Source organism: Lissotriton helveticus, chromosome 12, assembly GCF_964261635.1.
Source record: "Lissotriton helveticus chromosome 12, aLisHel1.1, whole genome shotgun sequence".
NCBI classification, from domain to species: domain Eukaryota; kingdom Metazoa; phylum Chordata; class Amphibia; order Caudata; family Salamandridae; genus Lissotriton; species Lissotriton helveticus.
The window spans coordinates 34233323-34260226 of NC_136073.1; the positions used below are offsets into that span (position 1 = coordinate 34233323).

General features: G+C 45.9%; 1 protein-coding gene across 1 annotated transcript in view; it reads right to left on the reverse strand.

Moving 5' to 3' along the window:
• LOC144799325 (beta-1,3-galactosyltransferase 5-like) overlaps positions 1-26456 on the reverse strand; it is a 76841-nt gene extending 50385 nt beyond the window's left edge. Inside the window, exon 1 of the mRNA XM_078670573.1 lies at positions 25892-26456. Coding sequence (XP_078526699.1) covers positions 25892-26456 — 565 coding nt within the window. The remainder of the gene's footprint in view (positions 1-25891) is intronic.
• Positions 26457-26904: the final 448 nt, after the last annotated feature.

A 26904-nucleotide genomic window follows, 5' to 3' on the forward strand; every position in this document is an offset into this window, starting at 1 on the left:
ACACCCCTCGCTAAACTGCCTAAGATTTGACATGGCAAATGCTGTGTCGAAGGACAAAAGACTTAATGGGGTGGTAAAAAAAAACATTTTAGCTCCCAAAGGCATTTTTAGGTTTCGCACAGCGTTGCAGTGCAACGCACTGTTCGCTTCGTGAAACATGCAGTATGCAGTATAGTGTGGGGAAAGCTCCACCCACTTTCCGTCTATGTTTTTCATTGGATTTAATCAGAAATGGTGCATTCTGATTTATTTTTGCCTTGTTTGTCTCTCCTCCTCATGGCCATGTCGTAATGTTAATCCTTCCATGGCTATTGGCCCCTTTACTTTACAAACTCTTTTGTTCCTCTGCCCCCTCTTCCCTCCCACAGTCTGTTTTTTTTCTGTCCACCCCGCCCCCACTCCCGATCATGCCTTCTTGGAGGCACACACTTTTGATTATAATGCAATAGGGCTCGCGTAATACAAGTCCTAGTGCATTTAGAAATGTTTTCTCATCGGATTGGCTGGCTGAGTCGCACACTTTATTTTGCCTGACCTGTCCAGTCGGCTATATTGCGCATACCTCGTCCAGCAGCCGCTAAACAGACACTTCTGCGCATGAAGCACTATTTTTCCTGCTCCCCGCCCACCGGCAACAACTTAAAACAAGCTGCGGAGAGAAAGAAGTGATGAACAATCGAGTGAAGGGAGTGCACAAGAGCTCCGGTTTGTGTTTTTAAATGTTTAAAGTTATCTGAAACTTTCCAACAGATGAGCCCCCTAACAGCCACCACATGGAGTCATAGGGTTTCTGCAGGCAGCCCCTCTCGGCGGGACCTCACTGGTGGCATGGAGGCACCCCTGAGGTAGCGAGCTACACAAGATGGAGCATTAAACAAAGCTAGTCAGGTAAGAATCGCCTCGGAAATGTTCGTGCTTCTTGTGCACAGTTGTGGAATTGTCACGCGTGGCCTTTAAAAATCAGTGCTTGGCGCTATGTTTATTTCTGATTGAATTTCCGTGGTGCTACATTTCGATGTTATTACTCAAAAGCAGCAACACTATTTAAAAGCTCAAAAAAGAACCGGTGTATTATGTGATTCGGTGCCCTCTTCCAGTGTACGCGTTCCAGAGGGACTTGCTTACTGCAGTGTTTCTCTCTCCGCATCTCTACCTAGACCTTGTACCATCAACATGCAGATAAACCACTCCAAATGTCTCATTTTACACCCTCACCCATGCCTTCTCTTTTGGGCATGACGGACGACATCTAGCTACCCCAAAATTAACCGGACTAAAAGTAAAACAGCAGGCATCTTTCATAGCACTTGCTGTGCAAGGAATCTCCTCTAGGCAAGTCAAATGGTTATTTAAACGAAAGCAATCTGAGTGACCTACAGCATGTTTACTTTACCATTTACTACCGCTGGCGTTATGAGGGTTTGTTCTAAAAAATAAAAGGCGGTGATGACAGATTATGGTCAAATACAGAGTATTTTGCCAACCGCCTCATTACCCCGTGGCCTGAGGAAAAGTATGTCTTTACCCCGGGGCTTCCTGTGACCACAGACCTCCTGAATTAACAGATACTGCAGACTAGACCTCTGAACGTTCCCAAGTAATGAGCACTTACCAGTGGAATCTGTAATTCCTGGGCCAATATTTCATCATTCTTCCTTCTAATTCCCCCTGGAAATTTCGGCTGCTTTCATCAAGGAGAACTAGACCATGCAGTTTCTGTGCCCCACTGTGCCTAGTAACTTCCAAAGGGGCCACTAACTCTATTAAACCACCAATACAGCAAGACAGTTGTCAATCATTAATACTGTGTCCTAAAAGCTCCATTGTTACACAAATGTTTTAGCAATGCTAAGGGCCTTATGTAAGTTGTGGCACAACAACTACAGAGTGGAATGCTTGAATTAATCTCAGCCACTGGCATTTAATCTGGGCCACATTCCGTCATTATTTTAGGTTTCCTGTATCTATACAGACTGGGAACATTCATATGAAAATCAGTTACAGTGAGTTAGGGACTTGTATATAGACACGCACCTTCTGTTTAGAGAGTTTCGCATAGCACAAAAAGTGGTGAATGGACTCTGCCTTGCAATGGCATGGTGAGCAAAAAAACTATGGATTTAGGCCAAGATCTCTGTACTGGGATGAATGCACGACATTGTTCTGCATTCTGTCCATCAATTGTTCTTTATGCATTTCTCACCCCGAGTGGTAAGAGTATCCCTAGACATGGGTACCGTGCTTTCCATGCCACTGGAGTCAAGCTATCCTATCTGATGAGGGGTGAAACCCCGAAACTTGTGCTAGGATGCTTGTTTCCAGTCCAGGGAGGATCTGGCCTGGCAGTTCGGGCTGGACTGTTTCTATGAAGCACAGGGTCAAGACTGATATGCATATGGCTGGGTTCAAACTGGTTTGGCGAGCAAAAAAACAATGGATTTAGGCCCACATCTCTGTACTGGGGTGAATGTATGACATTGTTCTGCATTCTGTCCATCAATTGTTCTTTTTGCATTTGTCACCCTGAGTGGGACATGTGAGCCCAGACGTGAGTCCCGTGCTCTCCATGCCACTGGAGTCAAGCTATCCTTGCTGATGAGTGGTGAAACGCCGAAACCGGTCCTAGGATGCTTGTTTCTAGTCCAGTGAGGACCTGGCCTGGTAGTTAGGGCTGGACTGTTCCCATGCGGCACAGGGTCAAGACTGATTTACATATGGCTGGGTTCAAACTGGTGAGCAAACATATTATGGATTCAGGCTCAGATCTCAGTACTGGGGTGAATGTATGACATTGTTCTGCAGTCTGTCTCCAGGCTTCAAAAGATTGGCTGAAATGAGTGCAGATTCTTCTGCAGGTGGTCAGTATGTTGTTGACTATATCGATGTTTGTTGAGAAAGTCTTTCACTACCAGGATCTGCACGGATAAATGAAATAAACATCTTTTTATAGAGCAGGTAGATTTGTGCACATAAGGCAGGTAATGTGGTCCAAGGGGAAATGGAATAATAATAAAAAAAAGATGATTCTGATCTTTCTGCAGTGCACCTGCAGCCACGGCTTCCAGGAGGAAATGGAATTATACCTAAAAGAACTGACTGCTGCTGCACGGCTGTGCACATATAGTGGATGGATAGACGGATTGATGGATTGATGGGTGGATGGATGGATGGGTGAATGGATGGATGGATGGATGGATGGATGGATGGATGGATGGTTGGGTGGATGTATGGATTGACCAAGGCGAAATAAAAAAATTTAATAAAAAAATTTAATAAAAATATAAAAACAAAAAAATAAAATAAAACCAATTAAAAAGCTAAAATACAAATTGAAATAAAAAAAAACGATCAATAATTGCCAACGTTTGTATGGGAAGATGAGAAGAAGCCTATATGAGGCACAGAAAAAATGGATGCATTATATAAGCACTGTTCATCAAAATCCTAATCCCAACATACATACTACAATGATTTTCAAGCATATTATTAAACTGATATCTTATCCATCCATGTAAGCCTATGGCAAAGGCACACTGGCTGGATGAACAAAATGGCTACCAGCCAGTGCCACATGGTCAAACAAAGGCAGCATGCAAGGAGGTATGGGAAACAAAGAACACATGCAAGCCTATGGCGAAATTTCACTGGCTGGATGCACAAAATAGCTGCCAGGCCAGCCACTGCCTGTGCCACATGGTCAAACAAAAACAGTGAGGAAGGAGGTATGGGGATACATTGCACACACATACATGTAATATATCAGCACTGTTCACCAACATCATATTATTAATATACATACCACAATGATCCTCAAAAAACATTAAACTGTTATCACATCCATCCATGCAAGCCTATAACAAAGGCACACCGGCTGGATAAATAAAATGGCTGTCAGCCAGTGCCACCTGGTCAAACAACAGCAGTGAGCAAGGAGGCATGAGGAACAAAGAACCCATGTAAGCCTATGGCAAAGGCACACTGGCTAGATGCCCAAAATGTCTGCCAGCTAGTGCCACATGGTCAAACAACAGCTGCAGACAAGGAAGCATGGGGAACAAAGAACACATGCAAACCTATGGCAAAGGCACACTGACCGGATGAACAAAATGGCTGTCAGCTAGTGCCACATAGTCAAACAACAGCAGCAAGCAAGGAGTCATGGAGAACAAAGAACACATGCAAGCCTATGGCAAAGGCACTGTGGCCAGATAAACAAAATGACTACCAGCCAGTGCCACATGGTCCAACAACAGCGGTAAGCAAGGAGTCATGGGGAACAAAGAACACATTCAACCATATGGCAAAGACACACTAGCTGGATGCGCGAAATGGATGCCAGCCAGTACCACATGGTCAAACAACAGCAGCAAGGACGGAGGCAAAAGGAACAAAGGACACATGCAAGCCAAAGGCAAAGAAACACTGGCTGGATGCACAAAATGGCTGCCAGCCACATTGGCAAACAACAGCAAGCAAGGAGACACAGGGAACAAAGTGAACACATCCAGGCCTATGGCAGACTCCACAAAATGGCCCCTGACCACATGGTATGGAGAACAAAGACAAATCAATGGCGACCTATGGCAAATACACACACATACTGGAAAGACAAAGGAGGCATGGCAACACTGAAAAAACACTACCATTAATTCAGCAATGCCAAAAACAACAATTAACTGAGCTGCACACATTTCCACAACAACACACATCCTCCCAATACATCAAATATAGCCCCCACAAACAAAGAAAGTGAAATAAAAAAAATTCAAATAAATATTTAATCCAATCCCATCCAGGTCAAAATGATGTTTTAAAATAATATGGTCCTTAGAAACAGTTGTTTCATGCACCCATGACTAGCACTGGCCTGGGCCTAATGGATGGCCCCTTGGCAGATTAGGCCACATAGTAAAATAAATAAATAGCGCAAATTTAAAAAACATGGAGAAAATGTACTGAACTGTGCAACATTGTTCCTTTTAAAAATATATATATATTAAATGCAAAACTATAACTAGGTCACCCATCACACTCACTTTGAAAAAATAGAAAAAAAAATAATAAAATACTGGTACATGCCCTCTATCAAACAAACAACACCATTATACAAAAGTTTTTTAACTTACTTGTGAATTCTGAATACAAAGTCCTTCAATCTAATGATATATATGTAGCAGATAAGGAGAGTGATCCTTTCAGATTCAAATCCAAATGAAAAGTGAGCAGGAGATTGTCAAAACACTGGTAGTGGCCTGTTGGACAGGAACAGGAAGTTGGAGTGGGGCACCTCCTTCATGCTGGAAAAAAAGTTTTAAAAAATCCCTTCTAGCACAAAAACAACTTCAACGGTCCATTGCAGAGGAAAATCCACTCAAAAAGCCTCTTTAACTGATTCTCGATCCCCAAAGCCTACTATTAACACATTTAATGGATCTGAAAGAGATTTGGCACCCATTTAACATTTTTTATTTCAATTGTGTATCACGTTTCATGTGGATCCAAGAAAAGGGAACAGAAAATGTTTTTTCTGCCAATAATTGTGCACAGTTGAATGAATCTGCATGGTTTTAGGAAGTTAAACCCAGTATATACAACTCAGGTTTAGGGAAGAGGTAAGGAGGTTAAACTGGTTGGGCAAAAACAATGATTTTGCTAATACCTTTGGCACAGTTTCATGGATCTGTAAGAATCTTGATAAACACTGAAAAAAGTTGAGCATACTCTAGATTTTTGGGGTCACAAACATCTGTAGGAGGGTACAGTTAAGGGAAGCTAGGTCGAAAAGGTTTTCATTTGACAGTAAATTGGGTGTTATTTCATGAATCTGGGTGCGTGTAAGCAGGCTGTTAGAAGTTAAGGGCATTGTAAGGCTCTCAGGCTTGAACAAGGTCTGACACCTGGGCCAAAGTTAAAGAGGGCATGGGGGTTTGAATACATCTCCATGCAGTGTAGGGGTGGCCAGAGGGCCTAGAAAATAGCCAGGCCATGTGGACAATCCACTGTGCCCTACCGTGGGCGTAAGACCCCCTAAAGCGCATGGTGCTTGCCAGCTGAGAAAAATAGCTCCCACCTCTTATTACATGTATATCTTTTTTTATTTGGGTTCAAGACGTGACGTTGATCCTGGGCTCAAGGAAAGCTTGTGTACAAGCAGTTCTGATAAGTGTCTTTTTTATCCTTTACAGCCCAATGGATACAATTTTTGTATTAATTTCTTGACAACTACTGCACCGTTCTTCCATTCCATGACATCACACACCGGCTGAGCAGCAGAGAACAGAGAATCTACAGAGTGAACGAATTGCAACCAACAGCAGGTCATAACATTCCCTTCTCCTCATCTCCTCATCTCTGAATAACAACCCATGGACTTGAGCCCCAGCTCCAGGGAAGGAGAGTTGAGTAGGAGTAAATCTATGTAAAAGGGCATTGTATTCAGTACAGAGAAGCAAGAATAGAGATAAACAGTTGTAAGAGAGAAAGGATGGAGAAAGGGATCCTGGAGTAGAAATGAGATTGAAAGCAATAGCTGAGAGGGAGTAGTGTGGTAAATAAGAAATAGAACATGAGGAATGAGACAATAAGAAAGTAAGGGGTTGCAAATTAAGGGATTGGAGGTTATGATTGAAAGGTAGGTGATTTGAGCGGGGAACCAAGTATGTGAGTGTTTAAAGCAAAAGTGAGCTAAAGGGCTAGAAGTCGTAGGATTGAGAGTGAGTGGGAGACAGTGAGTAAACAAACATGGGAGAAAATTGGCAAGAGAAAGCATCAGAAGGAAACAGCAAGATTTTAAGAGTAAAAGTAAGAAACAAAGAAAGAGAATGGGGGAGACTTGTGGTAAGTGGGAGTAAGCGAGAGATGAGAGGATAATTGGAGAGAAAACTAGAGGGGGCAGGAGAAAAGCAGTGGAAGGCAGGGGAAAACAAAGGGAAAAAAGGAGAAGGTGATAGGAAGGAGAGGCAAAGGAAGAGAGAAAGCGTGAGAAAAAGGAACCATAGATTTGCATGGGAGAAAGTGTGTAGGAAAGGATGAAGATGGCCAGACAGAGCAAGAACTTATAAAAGATGACAGTCAAACAGTGAGAAACAGAAACTGAGAGGCAGGCCTAGATGAGCAGTAGGAGGCTGAGAGAATGCAAGTTGGAGTGAGTGTGATGGAAATACATGTAGCAAGGGAGAGGAAGGCAGCATGAGACAAGATAAAAGAGAGTCCATTTGTTTTTTTACTTAACCTTTGCTTGGGGGAAAGAATCCAAATGTCTTCCTTGGAGAAACCATGCAGGCTTACTCTGCAATTCTAGTCACCTGTTTACGCCCCATCAGCGCCAGAAGTCACCAGCCCTTTCCATGTGGGAAGATTTATTTCAAGAAAGACAACATAATCCTATTGGACTTTTTGTGGGGAAAAAACAGGAGTAAGAGAGTCAGTTTAAAAAGGCACCAACTGGATGTAGGAAGAGACATCACTGGGCTGCAAAAGCAAATAAAAGACAATAAAGCCACATCGCTCAGACAGTTACTTGGCTCAGACCTGATACAGATTAGAAAGTTGTGTGGATTTAAATGGAGTGTGCTCCTACCAACCCCATCCTTATTGCTTCAACATTAGTAACAAAGGATGTATGTCGTTACAACGCATGCTTTTTCCACGCATGCCTTTACAACGCCGGTTTTACAACGCAAGTCGTTAAAACGACTTGTGTTGGGGGGCGCTGGATAGTGGAATAGTTTAATTTACTATTCCAAATCCAGTCCCCGTGGATAGTAGGGAAGGTTTTGGGTAGTAAATTAAACTATTCCCTATCCTACAGCGCCCTCCAGCGCAAGTCGTTGTAACGACTTGCGTTGTAATACCTGCATTGTAAAGGTACTGCATGGAAAAAGTTTTGCTGTAAAGGATGTTTCCCGTAACAAACTACCAGGAGGAGTTATTAGTAATCCCGGGCACGGAGTTGCAAACAAACACTGCTCTCCTCCACTCCGCCACGCCACCCACCTCCACCCCCTATTGTAACAAGTAATTAAACATTAATAAAAAAAAGAATTAAACCCACTTACCTGTACTGCGACGTCCCTGGGCTGCCCTCCTCCTCTTCTTTGCCGTCTCGCTAATCCTTGAAAACTATGCATGCACATTTCTTGTGAGAAATGCCCATGCGTGGGCACGCGCGGTTTTCACATGGATTAGTGAGACAGCGAAGAAGAGGAGGAGGGCAGCCCGGGGATGCCACAGTACAGTTACTTGGCTTTAAATAAATGTTTTATTAATGTTTAATTACTTGGTATAATGGGGGGTGGAGGAGGAGGCTGGCCAATTCCGCTTCCCTGCGGAGTGTGCAGAGATTTGCATTACCGAAACTTTTTCGATTCGGTACAGTTTCCGATTCGGAAACTTTATTGAATCTGAAAATTTACGATTCGGTAAATTTACCGATTCGGATGTTTTTGGGTCCCCTACATCCCAAATGCCCAATCCCGGTCTGTAACGGCCGAAAATCAGTAATTTCCGCCGTTTCCGACCGGTATTGGGCCACCTACATTTGGTCCTTAGTTATTAGAGGCACTCACTATTTGTAAGGCTACACAAGGGATGGCAAAAGGCCGAAAAACATGTCTCCATATCACCTTTTACTATAAAAGCCAATATGGAGACATTTTTGGCGCATTTGGGGAAATCACTAAAAACCGGTATGAATGTGGAAACAATTGAGGAATACTCGAAGGGAGAGTTTGGGGATTGTACTAGAGCCAAATATGTTGGCTGAAAGTAGGATGACACCATCTGAGGTTTTGTTTTTTATTGAGTTATCTAACAGATTCATATGCCTGACCAGTGCCCATGGCGGGCATTAGGGTGCTTTACATGGAATTAAAATACAGCAGACATGAGAACTGGAATTACATTATCAGTGGCTGTAGAGATCGATGAGAGAAGAGGTAAGTCTTAGTTCACTTGGAGAGGGAAGAGTTGATATTTTAGATGTTTTTGCTAATGTGAGAAGAGCAGGTTTACTTCTGATTTTGGGGAGTAAACTTTTCCAAAAACTTTACTGTGGTTGAGAGTGACAGTGAGCAGTCTCCATTTGCCAGGACATTTAAAAGTAGGGGGAGAAATGGTTCCTGTGGTTGCATGAGATGAGAAGGAATTCTGTTGTGTGTTGGTTAAGGTTAAAGACGTTTCACGAGTGGAGTTATCAAAATGTAAACAGAGAGTGTGGACGGTTCAGGTAGAATGCATGTTTAACCGCATCGCTGTGGCGGCTATTCCGCCGCAGCGCTAAGGGGCGGGGCGGCCGCATGCTGTTGACGGAACCGCTCCGTCACCAGCCTCGGTTGAGCTGTGCTGATGACGGAGCGGTTCCGTCATGGCCCTGCCTGCTCAATAGAACGCCCAGCGCAGGCGCGGAGTCCTCGCCGCGCAGGCGCACGGCTGGGCCATGAGGGAACCGCTCCGTCATCAGCACAGCGCCACCGCAGCTGATGACGGAGCGGTTCCGTCATCAGCACGGAAAGGGTTAGGTAGACCTCTGTTGCATTTTTGTTTTGGTTGAGTGGAGATACCTGATTCTCCAAAGATCAGAGCCAGCACCTCCATGTACAGAGCAATCGGTGCTTGTGACAGAATCAAGCCTTGAGGAACGCCACAGACCTTTGCAGTTTTTCTGAGATCAATCTATCCATGTTTACCACTTCCCTGCATAGAGAAACAGGAGGATAACAAGCTCATAATGTGGTAATGTTTTACTGAAGTTGTCTGGCATTGGCAATGTTATGTGATTGATGAAGTGGTGTGAGTGAGGTGGTGATGAAGTGGAAGTGGTGTGAGTGAGGTGGTGGTGTAGTGGTGGTAAATTGTGCAATAGTGGGATTGATGTGCAGGACTGTGGTGTTTTGGCACAGTTGTGGTAGTGTGTGATGCTGTGAGGTAGGTGTGCACTGATGGTGTTGAAAGTCATGATGGCATTCATAGTGCAGTGGTGTGAGTGGTTTATGTGGTGATGGGTGGTTGTGAAGTGCTGTTGGTTGTTATTGTGCACTGGCAGAAGAACAGTAGTGGTGGTGGAAGTGCAGTAAAGTAGGGGTGTGGATGCAGTAGTGTACTGTGGTGTAATGTTTTTGGGGTTTTTAATTAAAGGACTAGAGGGCATATTAGCAAGGAGTAGCGATATTTATCGCAAAACGAGCTTAGCGCGTTTATTTTTATCGCTGCCTATCGCTGGATACGTTAGCGGAGAAAACATGCTTTTAGCAACGTTTTTATCCATTGTGCTAAAATATCCAGCGATAGCGGGGGAAATGCGTGAATATCACTGGAAATCCAGCGATATTCACGCATTAACGCCAATGAGGGCTTAACCTGACAATTCACCTCCCAGTGGATAAACAGATAAGTCATGTTTTTAGCAGGTGTTAGATTCTAGCGATAATCGCGCTTAGGGCGACTTTTTATATCAATAAGCCAGCGTTGCTAATAGGCGATAGCTGTGTTAGCGACTGCTTTCAGTCGCTAACAGTTTGGGTACGCCCACTTTGCAGGTCATTAGCGATAAATATCGCTGACATGCAAAGCGTGCCCCAAACCGGTTGCTATCGCCTAAAAGCTGTCGCTAACTGCTGTTATCGACAGCTTGCTGATAGGGCATTAAAAATATTGCCGCTTTAGCGGGAAAAGTGCAGCTAAAGTGGCGATATTGCCCTTGCTAATATGCCCCTAGGTTAGCACGTCAGAGTGGAGTGGTGACACACTTGTGTGCTCTGGTAGTGCAGAGATGTGAGAACTGCTGTGATCCCTTAAAGGGTAGAGTTATGCTGTAAAGGGTGGGTGGTGCTGTCAGGGTTGGGGGCATGATGTCCCAGACCCTGCACTTTCCAGTGTCCCACTCTGCTTCAGCTATAATAAATTATTTTTAGATTCTTAAATGAAAGCAAGCCTACCATCTTCTTTAATTAAAAGACTGTTTACCTGACCACAACGTTAGGTGGCGCCATTTGCCATCTTTTCTCTTTCCCTGGATTACTTTTTTTTATACCTAGAAAGAGGAACTCTGGCACCTGGCAGAAAATGAACCAGTGCCCAGGGGACTCACATTGCCGGGTTGCCCAAGGCCTCGCAAAAACACCTTACAAGCCTGGTGCTTGGGTGCTACCTAGTAAGTGGTAGTAATGTAAAATATCTAATAATCAGTGTCTACAAGTTCCCATAAGAAGCTTCTGTCAAAGGACACAAATGGTGCAGGTTACAGAAATATATATTTTTATTAGATATTGTATGTTACTACCAAACAAGTGAGTCTGCATTTTCCCATAAATTGCTAATGTCCAAGGACACAACGAATTAAACAAACACGCAAGAGTGTGTTCTTAAAACGTACCTCTATTCTGTTAGCCAACAAGGGTACTCTGTTACTTCCACCCAGGAAGTGTCTGCATTTGTTGACTTAATTGACAAAATGAAATCTTCCCAGACTGGGGACCCTGAATCCTTTTTGGCTGCAATATTTAAGTCCAAGCATTTATGGTGGACCAAATTCTTAGTTCTTTCTTCAAATGGGTCACAAGTAAAGGCCTAATATCAGAATCTACGCCTAGCACCATTATAAAACCAATGCAGGAGAAAGGTAATAACTCTAAACCGTCCAAATATTTATGCTAAAACCCTTTTACTATACCTTGAAAATTGGATTTTGAATCAGGTATCAACCATAGAGAGTCGGGAGGTTCTAGGGAAAATTATCACACAGTGGACCACTATCTGGCTCTTTGGAGTGTAAAACCACATATTGGGCCTCATTTATGAAGCCTTGCGTCAGTTTTGCGCTGCTGATGCGTCACTTTTTGTGACGCATCGGAGGCGTAAAACATGCGCCTTGTTGCGCCATATTTAAAAATTGACGTATCTAGGTAGATGCGTCACTTTTTAAACCCCTGCGCCACATTATACCTGCGTCAGGTATAATGTATGCAAAGGGGGCGTTCACACGCAAAAAGCCTCGTAATAGTGACGCAGTGAAATCTATGAGATTTCACTGCGTCACGTTTAGGACGCTGATGCGTCAAAATCTTGCGCCTGCCTCACAGCAGGCGTAAGACTGACGCAAGTCCTTTCACATGAGGCTTTCCCCATGTGAAAGGACGCATTGCTGGAGTTGCGTCACTTTTGTGACACACCCCAGCAATGCGTGACTTTTGCGCTTACAGATACGTCAGAAATACTGACGTATCTGTAACTCCTTGCGACATGATGCGTCATATTATAAATATGACGCATCAATCATGTCGCAGGGAGAGAGCAGTGAAAAGTGATGCATCGCTGTTTTCACGCAGCGATGCGTCACTTTTCATAAATAAGGGCCATTGCATGTTGTTAATGCATATAAATCCTCAACAACTAAGTCTAAGGGCCTGATTTAGATCTTGGCGGACATGTTACTCTGTCACAACGATGTGGATAGCCTGTCTGCCAAAATATAAATGTTATTATATCCCATGAGTTTTATATTTCAGCTGACGGGATATTCGTCACCATTATGGCGGAGTAACCCATCTGCCTGGATCTAAATCATGCCCTAGATAGTGAGTTATCTACTGTGATGGTTAGAAATAATAAAATAGTTATAATTTGTTACGGTGCTGGTGGCTATTGAATTTCTGCTTTTGCTTTTTGGTTTCGCGAAGTGTCCGGGGTATCACGATTACCGATGTCATCCCAATCTCTGGCCTCACCGCAAAAAACGAAAGTAGATTTAGTGAGACACTTGATAAACTCTTTTCGCAAGCTATGTTGCGGCTTTGTCAACTATGGAGGTGCATTCGATCTGGTAGACTTGTTACGCTGTGCATTCAATTAAAAGATCACAAACTTCCTCCTGACCTGTTGCTTTTGATCCCAAAACTCAATTTGCTAAATTGGGTGCAAGTGGAACTGGCATACTGACCAATCAAATTACTATTCAAAATGACCTTTACCAGGGATGTGTGTTACATCTCCCCTTCTTTTTAGTTAATTTATTCCTGGTCTCCCCATTAACCTTGCTGTGACTAAATCTTTCTCCCCTAAAATCAAAGGGCATCACGTTTCTTGTCTTATGTATGCTTTGTCCTCATGGACTATACTGCTATCGGTTTGCAGCATATCCATACTAATATAATAAAGAGAGAGCCCAAACCTTTGAGGCGAGTAATCTCAGGAACCACAGCACCAATCACAACACCCAATACAGCGTTGGAAAGGGCAGTTGCAGCAGAAGGACATAGGCTATGCAGACGCCCACCATATACATTTAAAAGGTAAAAGAACCGTGCCAGCAAAGTAATCCCTTGTGGGCGTCTGCACAACCCAGTGGGTTGTGCTGTGGGCGTGTGCTGGGGGTGTGACAAACGCTGGGGGCGTGTGGTACGTTCCGCCCTTCATGCCATGTCTCATATCGTGTGCTGTGGGCGTGTGCTGGGGGCGTGGGGGGGTGCAGGGCGCGGGATTATGGAAAAAAAAGCGAGCGTTGTGCCCAATATTCCATTGTTTTTTCTTCCCAGGTTCTGTACATTCCAGCTCCGGGTGTCCACCCTGCTCCCTTTAAATACCCCTGCACCCCATAATCATTACCCACCCTCACTCCTTAAAATACCCCAACACCCTTAAACACTAACCCATCTTAACCCTATAAATATACCCTGTACCCCAAAACCCAAACCTAGCCCTGAACCCTAAAAATACCCCTGTACCCCAAACCCCAAACCTAGCCCTGAACCCTAAAAATACCCCTGTACCCCAAAACCCAAACCTACCCCTGAACCCTAAAATACCCCTGTACCCCAAAACCCAAACCTAGCCCTGAACCATAAAAATAACCCTGCACCCCAAAACCCAAACCTACCCCTGAACCCTAAAATACCCCTGTACCCTAAAATCCAAACCTAGCCCTGAACTCTAAAAATACCTCTGTACCCCAAAACCAAACCTAGCCCTGAACCATAAAAATACCCCTGTACCCCAAAACCCAAACCTACCCCTGAACCCTAAAAATACCTCTGTACCCCAAAACCCAAATCTAGCCCTGAACCCTAAAAATACCCCTGTACCCAAAAACCCATACCTATCCCTAAACCCTAAATCTACCCCTGTACCCCATAACCCATTACTATATCTGAACCCTTAAAATACCCAAACACCCCAAAACATATACCTCAGTACCCCAAAACATATACCTGTAAACCCATACTTACCTTATCCAAACATAAAAAAAAATGTATGCATGGTAAAAGCATATAAAATGTAATGCCATGCGTTATAATGGCATTGCGGAGTCATGGTACTTTCGTAATGAAAGTATGCGGATTGATGGTATGCGGAAATAAATTTGCGGAATAATGGGTGTTTACCCTCCCCCCGGTAAGTACATTGGTGGCACGATGGCCCACATCTCCAGTAACATACTCATATTTTTTCACCACCGATTTGAAAAATGCACAGGTCTCTCTCATTGATGGCTAGCACGACATACACTTTTAGACACACCTCCCGCCACAAGTTCTAGAATTGCGAACTTTAGAGCTGGGGAGCTACGTTCGAATCTCTGCATCAGCTCAACATCCTGTGATTCCAGGCAAATCGCTTTGTCTCCCCGTGCCTACCACAAATGAATGTGTTCTTCTGTAATGTAAATTGTGCTCATGCCATGTTGTCGAGTTCGCGCTATATAATATTGCAAGGAAAAATAAAGTAGGGAAACTCGAGTTCACACACTACTGAACACGCACTCTTAAGTGCATCAGCAGTGCACTGTGAATCGGAGCGTTCCACCGGCCTGTCACAGGTAAGAAATGCTATCAAAACGAAATCCTACAAGACAATTTACTACTGGCCGGCAGCAATTCATACCCGGACATCGTCGGGACGGGCTGCTAGTATATATATAAAACATTTTTTACTCTTCTCACTAAGACCAATTAAGTTTGTATTGTTTCATAAAAACTCCTTGGAGACATATAAGTATCTTGGGGTGGACTCCCCATGGCCTTTGAAGCCTTGGGAAGGGGGGGCCAAACAGACCCCCTCCCATTTATGAAATCAGCCCCAGGAGTAGGCTCATCAGGGTATGAGCTATTTATTTGCAGCCCAGCCAACATTATTTTCCGATTCCTCAAGAATCTCAGAATTTGTTTCCGTTTCTTTTTTGTCCCCAGGGGGATCCTTTAAAAGGGTACCTCTACCTGCCCTTTCACATTATTATAATTTTTTCACTTCAGGACAGGGGACTAAGGGGCTCATTATGATGACGGGCGGACATTAGTCCTACTGCCATCATAACGGGAATGGGGCCGACCGCCAGACGTGTGGCGGTCCCACCAGCCCAATTAGGATGTGCCCACCATACTGGTAGGGCGCATCCTGTCCTTTCACCATTGCAGACGGTACTGCTGGCTGCAGCACCATCCGCAATGGTGAAAGTTTATGCACAGCATTTCTGCACCCTGTGGCAGGCACCACACAGTGCCTGCAACTTGAGCAGGGAACTGCACTAAGTGCACCCACGTGGGGGCCCGCAATGTGCCCCAAAGCCAATGCGGTGAGCCTCTCCATGGTGGCATCGCCGCCATGGAAAGGCCTGTCTGCAAGCATAATACGGCTGGTGGTGTTTGCTAGGCACTGCCACCACATTGCTGGCCCAGTTCTGCCCTGCGGGCTATCGTAACAATCGCCGACCTGCGGAAAAGCTGCAGACGGACTTTGTGTCCACCGCGATACCCACCGCCATCATAATATGGCCGGGGTATTTCATGTTACAATGGTGTAATGGTCGCCACCACCGGCTCGGCGGTGGCGATGGTTATGCCATCGTAATGAGCCCCTAAGTCTCAACAGTCCTGTAACGGCTGCCAGCAACATTTTTCTCATGCTTCTGGCAGCTAGTCAGAGCACTTGCTCTCGTAGGAGTATGACTCCTGCGGTAGCGAGATGGCCCAAGGAAATGAAGCTCCTTGGTCCAGTTAGAACACGCTATTTTTAAATTGGCACTCACACAAGAGACTCCTGTGCGAGACTCTTGTAAACCCAATTGACACAAATTACAATTATTTTTTAACCTACATTTTTCATAAACTAATGATGTACACTAAATCACAAAAAAATCAAGTCTATGGACCAAGATTTAGCTTCCTGACAAATTTCGTTTAATTCCATTGAGCAGTTTTTTCTGTAGTTGTCTCTAAAAAAGTCTATGGAAAATGCATGGGAATTTTGCCTTTTGGGACACCCTTTTTGTATCTTCCCCCACTTGATGGATCACCCCAAAACTTTAACTCTCCACTGTGCCATGCAGTGTGCTCAGGCAAATCATTTGAGGTGTCATAAATGTTGTTACAATGCACAAACTTCTGTAACTTCTGTAATATGCAAGAGTGTATGTAGGTAGTGCATGGAAAAGGGTCAAGTTGTAGTTAATATAGTGTGGCGAATGAGGTGAGATGCCTGTGTACGGAGGTGCATGAGTTATTTTAAATTTAAGGTGGTGCATAAATATAAATGGGAGTTATAAGTATGACTTGTACAACTTTATAAGTGGTGCTTACATGAGAATTTTAAGATGTAACTATAACAGTAGAATGTGTAATGTTTGTGTAGTTTAAGTTGGGTTTGTATCCTAAACCTAAATAACGTTTTCCTGACTATAACTTATCATTTACCTTTGTTTTTTGTGCGAATTTAAATAGTTTTTCTAATCGTAGTAACAAATTTGGAATATTCTTCCAGTTTAGTTTTATAGGGTGCAGTGTTACTAAGTGGACTGTGATACACTGTATTGGAGGAGAGCGATACAAAGTCTACGATTGGACAGTATGTTGTGGAATAGTGGAGTGCAGTGGTTTACAGAGGAATGGCATACAGTAGAGTGGCATAGAGTGAATTAGGATACAGTACAATGGCGTGTATTGCAGTGGTATGAAGTGTAGTGGCATACACTACAGTGGTATAAAGTAGGAGAGCATAGAGCGGAGTGTGATAAAGTAGTTGTATTTTGTAAATTTTCTAAAGTGTATTTGTGTCCTTGTTGTACAGTCTAGGAGCATATATTGGAATACTGTTTACTGAAATAGCACACAGTCGAGTGGCATACAGTGGACTCTGCTACAGTGGGGTGGTGTAAAGTAGAATAGAGTACATTGGAGTGAGGTACAGTGGCGGACCATACAGTGGAGGTGTGTATAGTTTGTTGTGTAAAGCAGGCTTAAGTAAAGTTGAGGGTGGTACACTGTACTGTTGTAAATTAAAAATCTACAAAGTGCAGTGACGAATATTGGAGTTCCATACAGTGATGTGGTCCAGAGCAGAATAGCATACACTACCATGGGGTACAGTGCAATAGGCTACAGTGCTGTGGCAAACACTGGAGTACCATAAAGTGTAGTGCCATACAGTGGAGAAACGTAGAATTCAATCAATCAATCAATCAATCAGAGCATTTGTATAGCGCACTACTCACCCGGAGGGTCTCAAGGCGCTGGGGGGGGGGGTCCGCTACTGCTCGAACAGCCAGGTCTTGAGCTGCTTCCTGAAGGCGAGGTGGTCCTGGGTCAGGCGGAGGTGGGTCGGAAGGGAGTTCCAAGTCTTGGCGGCCAGGTAGGAGAAGGCCCTTCCTCCTGTGGTGGCTCTTCGGATGCGGGGGACGGCGGCGAGGGCGTGGCTGGTCGATCGAAGCTGGCGCGTGGGAGCGTAGAAGTTGAGGCGGCTGTTGAGGTATTCAGGTCCTTGGTTGTGTAGGGCTTTGTGTGCGTGGGTGAGGAGCGGGAAGGTGATTCTCTTGTTGACCGGGAGCCAGTGCAGGTCTCTCAGGTGTCCGGAGATGTGGCTGCGGCGGGGGATGTCCAGGATGAGTCGTGCTGAGGTGTTCTGGATCCGCTGGAGTCTCTTCTGGAGTTTGGCGGTGGTTCCGGCGTAGAGGGAGTTGCCGTAGTCCAGACGGCTGGTGACGAGGGCCTGGGTAACCGTCTTCCTGGTCTTGGTGGGGATCCATCGGAAGATCTTGCGTAGCATTCGCAGGATGTTGAAGCACGACGATGAGACGGCGTTGACTTGTCTGGTCATGGAGAGGGAGGAGTCCAGGATGAAGCCCAGGTTGCGTGCGTGGTCAGTTGGTTTGGGTGCGCTGCCCAGGGCGGGGGGCCACCAGGAGTCGTCCCAGGCGGAGGGTGAGGATCCCAGGATGAGGACTTCCGTCTTGTCCGAGTTCTGTTTCAGGCGGCTGTTCGACATCCATTTGGCTACGTCTGTCATCCCTTCGTGCAGGTTGGCTCTGGCGGTGGTGGGGTCGTTGGTGAGGGAGAGGATCAGCTGGGTGTCGTCGGCGTAGGAGATGATGTTCAGGTTGTGCTGGCGTGCGATGGCTGCGAGGGGGCTCATGTAGACGTTGAAGAGAGTTGGGCTGAGCGGGGAGCCTTGAGGAACGCCGCAGATGACTTCGGTGGCCTCCGATCTGAACGGGGGGAGGCGGACTCTCTGTGTCCTTCCGGCGAGGAAGGAGGTGATCCACTCCAGTGCCTTCTCCTGGATTCCGACGTTGCTGAGGCGCCGTACTAGGGTGCGGTGGCAGACAGTGTCGAAGGCCGCGGAGAGGTCCAGGAGGATGAGGGCCGCTGTTTCTCCGTTGTCGAGCAGGGCTCGGATGTCATCTGTAGCTGCGATCAGGGCGGTCCCGGTGCTGTGGTTGGCCCGGAAGCCAGACTGCGAGAGGTCGAGGGAGCCGTTCGTCTCGAGGAAGGCGGCCAGTTGCTTGTACGGTCTTCTCGATGACTTTGGCCGGAAACGGGAGCAGCGAGATGGGGCGGTAGTTCTTGAGGTCGGTAGGGTCTGCTGATGGTTTCTTGAGTAGAGCGCTGAGTTCGGCGTGCTTCCAGCTCTCCGGGAAGGTGGCGATGTCGAAGGAGGTGTTGATGATGTCCCGCAGGTGGGGTGCGATGACAGCGTCGGCCTTGTTGAAGACGTAGTGAGGGCAGGGGTCTGTCGGAGATCCGGAGTGGATGGAGTTCATCGTGCGGATGGTGTCTTCGGTGCTGATCGGGGTCCAGGCGCGGAGGGTGGTGGTGGGGGGCGGTGGTTCGGTCGTGGCGTGCGTTGGTTGAGTGCTGAAGCTGTTGTGTATGTCCGCGATCTTGTTGTGGAAGTAGGAGGCGAGGGAGTTGCAGAGGTCTTGCGAAGGGGTGATGTCGTTCTTACCGGCGTTGGGGTTGGAGAGCTCTTTCACGATGTTGAAGAGTTCCTTGCTGTTGTGTGCGTTGTTGTCCAGTCATTCCTTGAATGCGGTTTTCTTGGTGGCGCGGATCAGCTGGTGGTGTTTTCGGGTGGCGAGCTTGAGGGCAGTCATGTTGTCCGGTGTTGGGTCTCTGCGCCAGGTTTTCTCGAGTGCTCTGCAGTTCTTCTTGGAGCTCTTGAGTTCGTCGTTAAACCATGGGGCTTTCTTGCTGCCGGGTCTGCTCGGCGGGGTCTTCAGCGGGGCGAGGTCGTCTGCGCAGTCGCTGATCCATTTCGTGAGGTTGGTGGCTGCTTAGCTGGGGTTCGTTGTGCTGGTGGGAGGGTTCTTGCTCAGGGAAGTAGTGAGCTGGTCTGCAGTGATCTTGTTCCAGCTTCTGCGGGGAGCCTGTTGCTGGTGATGGTGGAGCGTGGTCCTTCTGTAGCTGAAGTGGACGCAGCTGTGGTCCGTCCATTGGAGTCCCGTGGCGTGGCTGAAGGCGATGTCCTTGCTGGAAGAGAAGATCGGGTCGAGTGTGTGTCCGTCGTAGTGGGTGGGGGTGGTCACCAGTTGCTTGAGTCCGAGGTTGGCGAGGTTGTCCAGCAGGGTGGTGGTGTTGCGGTCGTTGTTGTTCTCCAGGTGGAAGTTGAGGTCTCCGAGGAGGATGTAGTTGGCTGAGGGGAGGGCGAGCGGGCTGACGAAGTCGGCGATGTCCTCGCTGAATTATGTGCGTGGTCCCGGGGGTCTTAGATGAGGGTGCCTCTGAGGGTGGTCTTGGGGTTGACGTGGATCTGGAAGTGCAGGTGTTCGGCGGGTGCGAGGTTGTCGTCGGTGTTGGTCGTGATGCGGATGGTGTTCCTGTGGATGATGGCGATGCTTCCTCCTGTCTGGTTGACGCGGTCCCTCCGGATGATCTTGTAGCCATCCGGGATGGCGATGGCGATGTCGGGCGCTGAGGAGGCGTTCATCCAGGTTTCCGTGAGGAAGGCGACGTCTGGGTCTGTGGTGTCGAGCAGGTTCCAAAGCTCGACGGCGTGTCTGTGGACGGAGCGGGTGTTGAGCAGGATGCACTTCAGGTGGGTGCTGCTGGAGTTCGGCTTGGTGGGTGCTGGTGTAGCGTGGGTCCGGTCGCAGGTGAACTTGCAGGAGTGGCAGCTGAAGGGTCCGTGGGTGCGTCTCGGTGTGGCTCGGTAGCAGCCCGGGGTTCGGCCGGTGTTGAGAGCGTTGAGTTCGGTGGAGTCGTAGGTTCGTCTGGTCGGCTTCCGGCGGTGGGGGCCAGGGGTCCTGGCACTGGGCGCGGTCCAGGCGCGGACGGGCGCAGACGGGCTTACCTTTGGCGCACCTTCGGCGCTCAATCGGTGCTCCCGCTGCGCGCGTCTGCTGCGCGGTCGCTCTGGGGGCGTCATAAGAAGGGGGACGGGACGGCGGGTCTGCTGGGCTGGGCAAGCGTCTGGGCCAATGGGCCGGTGGTGGGTGGGGCCGCAGGGGGCCAGCGGCGGGAAAAGTGGCGAGCGGGCGGCTCAGCTGTGGCTGGGCCGCTCGGGGGTGCTGGGGGGGGCGGCGGTGGCGGCAGGCAGGCGGCAGGCAGGCAGGCAAGGAGGCTGGCTAGCAGGAACAGCAGGCGAGTGAGCAAGGGGGTGACCCGGCCTCGAGAATTGAGTGGTCTTCAGAGTAACAACATTCAGTTTAGTGGTGTGAAATCTTTAAACTTATATTGGAATGGCATATACTGGAAAACTGTACAATAGAGTGTTGTACAATTAATAGGGCTAATTATAAAGCATAGAATCTAGTATTATACGATGAAGTGTTGTTTAGTGAAGTGGCACAGAATGTGGTAATATTAAGTGTAATAATATACAGTGAACTGAATTACAGTACAGTGACATATACAGCATTCAGTACAATGGAGTGCCGCAGAGTGGAGTAGCGTATACTGGAATAGCATACACTCCAGTACTGTACTAATGCATACTCCTATAGAACACATAGGGTTAAAGTGTGTGGAAAAAAAATCAAATTTATATCGACAAAATATATATTATAATATGTGCATTTTCTGGATGTATATGTAAACAATGTAAGTAATGTTAAACGTACACGTTTATAAAACATACTCGACTGTATACACGGTACATGGGGATTACCACTGGGCTTGTGATTGGTTCATGTCTGTGTTTAAAAAAATTTAAGAATCAGCCACATACTTTTCATCACAAATTTCCATTATTGTGCACTAACTGTTTGGTTGACCTATTGCTTAAGGTGTTGCCCATAATTAAGTAGTACATTTGATGTTATTAACAACCTATTACCACTTTATTTCAGTGATATTAGGTTACCTTTTTTGTTTTTAAATGTGTAGATATTATCAACCTACTTAAAAAAAATATTTTCCCCCTAAATAATTTTGGACCCGTTGGCTGAAATTCTGCAAAATTTAGCATACTTGTTCCACCCGTTTCATTGTTGAAGAAGTGAACGTTTTGTGGGGTTTAGTCAAGTGGGTCCAAAGAAAAAGGGAGGGGGGTCACAAAACTTGCTTGATTGCAATGAATTTCGCATATACTTTTGTAATTTCTGTGAAAACCGTGAATCACATTTTGTTACAATGTGTCAGGATTAGAAATTATAGTGCCCAAATGATTATTTTGCATCGTTTAGGTAAGTAGTGTAACCAATTTATACGGTTTAGGGTATTTAAAGTTAATGATATCTGTTATTGTGTTATTTTAGAAAAATATAGGGGTATTTCTCAATAGTGCAACAGTACTTAGAGATTACAACTCATTAGCTGATTGTCTAATCATTGGCTTTAGAAAAATGCAACACAGTTATGTTGTTTTTAGGAAGTTTGCTTGTGTTCTGCGTTACGTCTTCTGAAGTATTAGGTGTGGTTTATTTTCCCTACCTATTACCACTTAGTAAAGTGGTATCAGGTAGTTCAAAATATTTCTACATTTCTATAAAAAAAATTAAATACCGAGAGTAGTAAACTCTGAAATGTATTTTTTTTGTAAAGTAGGGTGGTCATTTTTAGTAATTAGGGCACTACTCTGTACATTTTTTGTATATGTTTAATCATGTACAAACTTTAGAATACAATTTAGCACACCAGGGGCATATTTACAAGCCCCTATCGCCACCACAGCATCACTTTCATTGACGTTGTGATGGCAATAAGGGCCTCGCCTTATTTACAAGGCAGGTTAAGCCACTTAACGTTCTAAATATGGCACCCTTTCATGATGTATTTAGCATGAAAGTGGGGGGCAATGGGTGTTGTGGGAGGTGTTCCACGGCAACACCCATTGATTTTGACTCTGCCCCCTATTTACAAGGGAAGCGCAAATAGGAGGCAGTGCCAGAATTAAAACCAGCGGAAACCTCCCGGCAAAACGAGGAGAAATGCTTCTCATTTTTGCTGTTTCCTTGTGCCTTGTGCAGCACACAGAGAAACAGCCAATTGCCTAGGATTTAAAAAAAGCTGTTTTGGCAACTTCTATGTGAGCTGCATTAAGGAGCATGCATAGAAGTCACAAAATGGCATTTAAAGTGTGTTTATGTGCGGGAAGGGGAACCTTCCTGCACATAAACAATCTTCCCCCCAACGCAGACACCCTTGCACCATGGTGCAAGGGTGCCCGCGTTGGTGCTAAGCAGATTTAACTCAGTGCTAAGGGAAATGCAGGCGTGCACCGCATTCTTGTGAATACGGCACAACCCTGCATTTTCAGAATGGAAAAGCATGGCATTAGCAATGTTTGCTTAACACAATGTTTCTCCATTCTGCTGTAAATATGCCTATATGTTTATAAAATAAAGGGGCACATTTACAATAAGGTGGCGAAGCGTGTCGTTAAACCAAGAAGGCTAACAACACGCTTTGTCACTTTAGAAACGCAGGGCTGCACCATACTTACTAGAATATGGTGCGGCCCTCCAGTTCCCCCTGCTCTGGGGCTAACTTTAGCTGCCTAGCGCCAAGCAGGCATCCTTGTGCCTGTGTTGAGGGGAAGATTATGTATGGGCAGGAAGACCTTCCTGCTCATAAACAATCATTGGTGTTTTGTTATTTCTATGTGTGCTGCACAATGCAGCACACATGGAAACAGCAAAAATAAGGAGAAATTCTCCCTGTTTCACCTCTTTAAGACCAGGTTTTTCCAGGTTTTCATTTTGGAGCTGCCTACTATTCACGTTGCTCTCGTAAATAGGGGCAGAGTCAAAATCAACGCCCACCACAACACCCATTGCCCGCCTCTTCACACTAAGTGTAGCATGAAAGGGGGCCTTATTTACATGGCAGCTTTGAGCCTGCTGCCTTGTAAGTAAGGCAAAGCCACCACAACGTCTCTAAAAGGGACCTTGTGGTGGCGGCTTTAAGCCTGCTGCCTTGTAAGTAAGGCAAAGCTCTTATCGCCACCACTACGTCTCTAAAAGGGACCTTGTGGTGGCGATAGGAGCTAGTAAATATGCCCCACAGTGTTATAGTGTATTTGCTAATTTGTATTATTTTTTTTTATTCGGGATTAGATTCACGGTACTTCTGCTTTACTCATTATTTAAAAAATATATATATAAACTTATAAATATTCTTACCTACCTATTACCACTAAAGTGGTAATAGGTATGGGAAAAATGCCAAATTTTGGGACTCATTACGATGTTGGGTAAAAAGCCTCCACCCAACACCGTCTCAGATTCGGGACCGTTCGACTTGCAGTCGGTAGTTCCGACTGCTGGATTACACTGCGACCGAACACTGTTCGGTTGGATTCCCATTGTTTCCAGTGGGAACTCGTGTTACGCCTGAGAACCGGCCGTAACACAGGCTCTTATGGGGAAATGAGGGACAGGGGCCCCCAAAGTCACTTTTCAACAGCCTTTCCATGTCCGAAAGGCCGTCATGGAAAGGCTGTTGGAATTCAGCATCGTAATCCAAACAGCCAAAACGCCATCCATATGGGGTTAAGGTGCAGTTCTGACTATCAGGAATACTCAGCGGTCGGAAGAACTGGCTGGTTTACATTCTGACCGTGAGCATCGTATCGAGCGGTCGGCCTGTAAACCAACTGAGTCGGTCAGAAGGGCCCCAATGCTGTTGTGAAGATTCCGACTGTTGGGGGGAAGCATTCCACCTGACCTCATAATGATCCCCTTAATACTTACATACATTTAATGATGTGATGCAGGACACAGGGAAACTCAAACTGAAAACAAAATGGCTGTCTTTAACTTTTGTAAAGGCAGTCATTAGCCAATCAGCTAATAGTTTAGCATTCACTATATACCACAGGAGTAGCACGGTACTACACCGCCACACATATATAAATTAAAAACACTTAAAACTTATACAAAACTTACCCTACTTACCGGCAGTACCCCAAGGAATAATTTGCTCACCTTCCAATTTAAAAAAAAAATACAAAACATTGTCTTTGCACCGCTTTGATGAAATGCTGCAAAACATTCAGGACTACAAGAATGAAATGGGGACAGCAGGTCTGCAAAGTTTCACGGACTTTTGAAATGGGTGCAAAGTTATTAAGGGACAGAAATCCTAAAAATCCATATTTCCGGTCACCCTAACTGTAACTACAGAATGGCTGCTGCCACTCTGTAACATATATTTATAGTACCTTTATCAGAATTTTGTGTATCCGCTTTTGGATTTCTACAAATGTATAATATCCTTTGACACATTGAGAATGTGCGACACTCAGTGTTATATATCCATGCAAGATGAACTCCTGTTGCAACCCTGCCTGCTACTTGCACTTGCTTCATCTTTTTGTGCTGTGTATACTGGGGCTGGGGTCAATCAGTTCAGCTGGGCTTCCCTACCAATCACTGTGTGACTGCATATTTGCCTTTGCTCCTGTACAATACTCCACTGCCTTGGAATCTGGTTGTGCTATACAAATATCACATACATATATACATATATTTTCCCTCTTGGTTCACAAGAAAATCAGAAACACTTCTCTCCAATTTCACCTTCAGGTGCTGTCCTGTAAGATGTATGGCAGAGTGCACTAGAGGTCATATTTTCAAGAGGAAATATGAGTGACTATGCAAACATATTCTCTATCTGATATTATAACATTGGAATGCTGGGAGCTCCATTGAAAACAATGGAGTGCTCGTGAAATGTAATGTTCAGTAGAAACCCGGTGCTCCAACATCCCAATGTTTGTTCAGAGCTGCTGCTGTGAACAAAGGCCTCAGGGAGCCCAAGCGGAATGAAATCCCCTCGGGCTCCCTGAAACCTTTCTTTTATTTGGTAGAACATTCTTCCCTCTATTGGCAGAAATGTCTAATAGTCTGATAGCCCTCTGTAGCTGGGCTATACTGGCATTGAAGTTCTCCTCACTTATTAAAAGCTTTGCCTTTGGCATAGGCCTCTAATGCTGGAGCAGGACTTTAATGGTCAGGAAAGACTGCTATGGTGGGCTACAGGGCTATATCAGATGCCCACCTCCCAGTGCTGTGTTAACTATTCTTAGAGATCCTATATGTGACAATAGGTTCTACCCCTAATATCTCTTTTGTGTTGATGGTGGCTTTTTTCTTGTGAAGATCAATTGCATGCTAATTTATTTCTCATTCTCAGACTGTTGTATGGATTTATATTTCAAGAGTAGGGAAGAACAGAAGTATGTGATGTACCTTTAAATATTAACCCTGCCTCCTTGCAATTGTAGTGCAGCCATTCCAGGAAGCAGCGTTCCTTCAGTGATAGATTGTGGTGGCTTTCTGTGAAGTCCCACAGCAGGATGTCTTGGAAGACATTGACCTCTTCTTTTACCAGCGCCATGCGGCCCTGACTCGGGACTGTGGCCATCAGGAACAGAGGCTTGACCTGGTATCCTGACACCTCTCTGTCCACTGCCCAGGTCTGGCGGAGGGCTGCTCTCCTGTCGCTCGATGCCGGGTGGGACTTTATGGCCAGCAGCAGCAGTGGTTTCCTGCCAGGGGAGTGGCAGTACCCAGGTTTGTCGACCAACAGGGTACAGTTGTAGCTCTGAAGGTGTGGGAACTCAACCTCATGCTGGGTGAGGTTGAGGTAGTAGGTGAAAATGTCCTCCTTCAGCATAATGGAGCGTCGTTGAGGTCTGGAACGATGGCCTTTAGGTCGGACATCATGCAGATTGCTTACCATAAGGACCCAGAGGGCAGTCACTGTGATCACAAAGAGCCCAACAAATGGCAATCTCCTGCCCCGTCTCTTCATCTTCTTCAAAATAGTTTTTCCTGTTAACAAGAAAAGACAAAAGAATAGTTTCCAAAAGCCCATCACAATGACATTAATTTTTGATATTGTTACAAAACTTTGGTACTGATGCTTGAGCTATCCTCTTTAAACATTAAGGGGGTGATTATGATGGAGAGCGGATCACCACCCTGGACGAATGTGGCAATCCACCCACCATCACAACCACATATTACCATGGAAGGGGGTACCGCGGTGGACGTAAAGTCCATCCGCCGCTTTCCCACCGGTCGCCAATTGTTTCGACGGCCAGGCGGAACTGGGGCATAATATGGTGACATCCATATTATGATGCCCGGTGGTAAGGGGCTTTCCATGGCGGCGATGCCGCCATGGTAAGGCTGGTGGGGATGTGCATCGGGGGCCCGTTGCAGGCCCCCAGGGGGGTAGGGGTGCACTTGGGGTTACT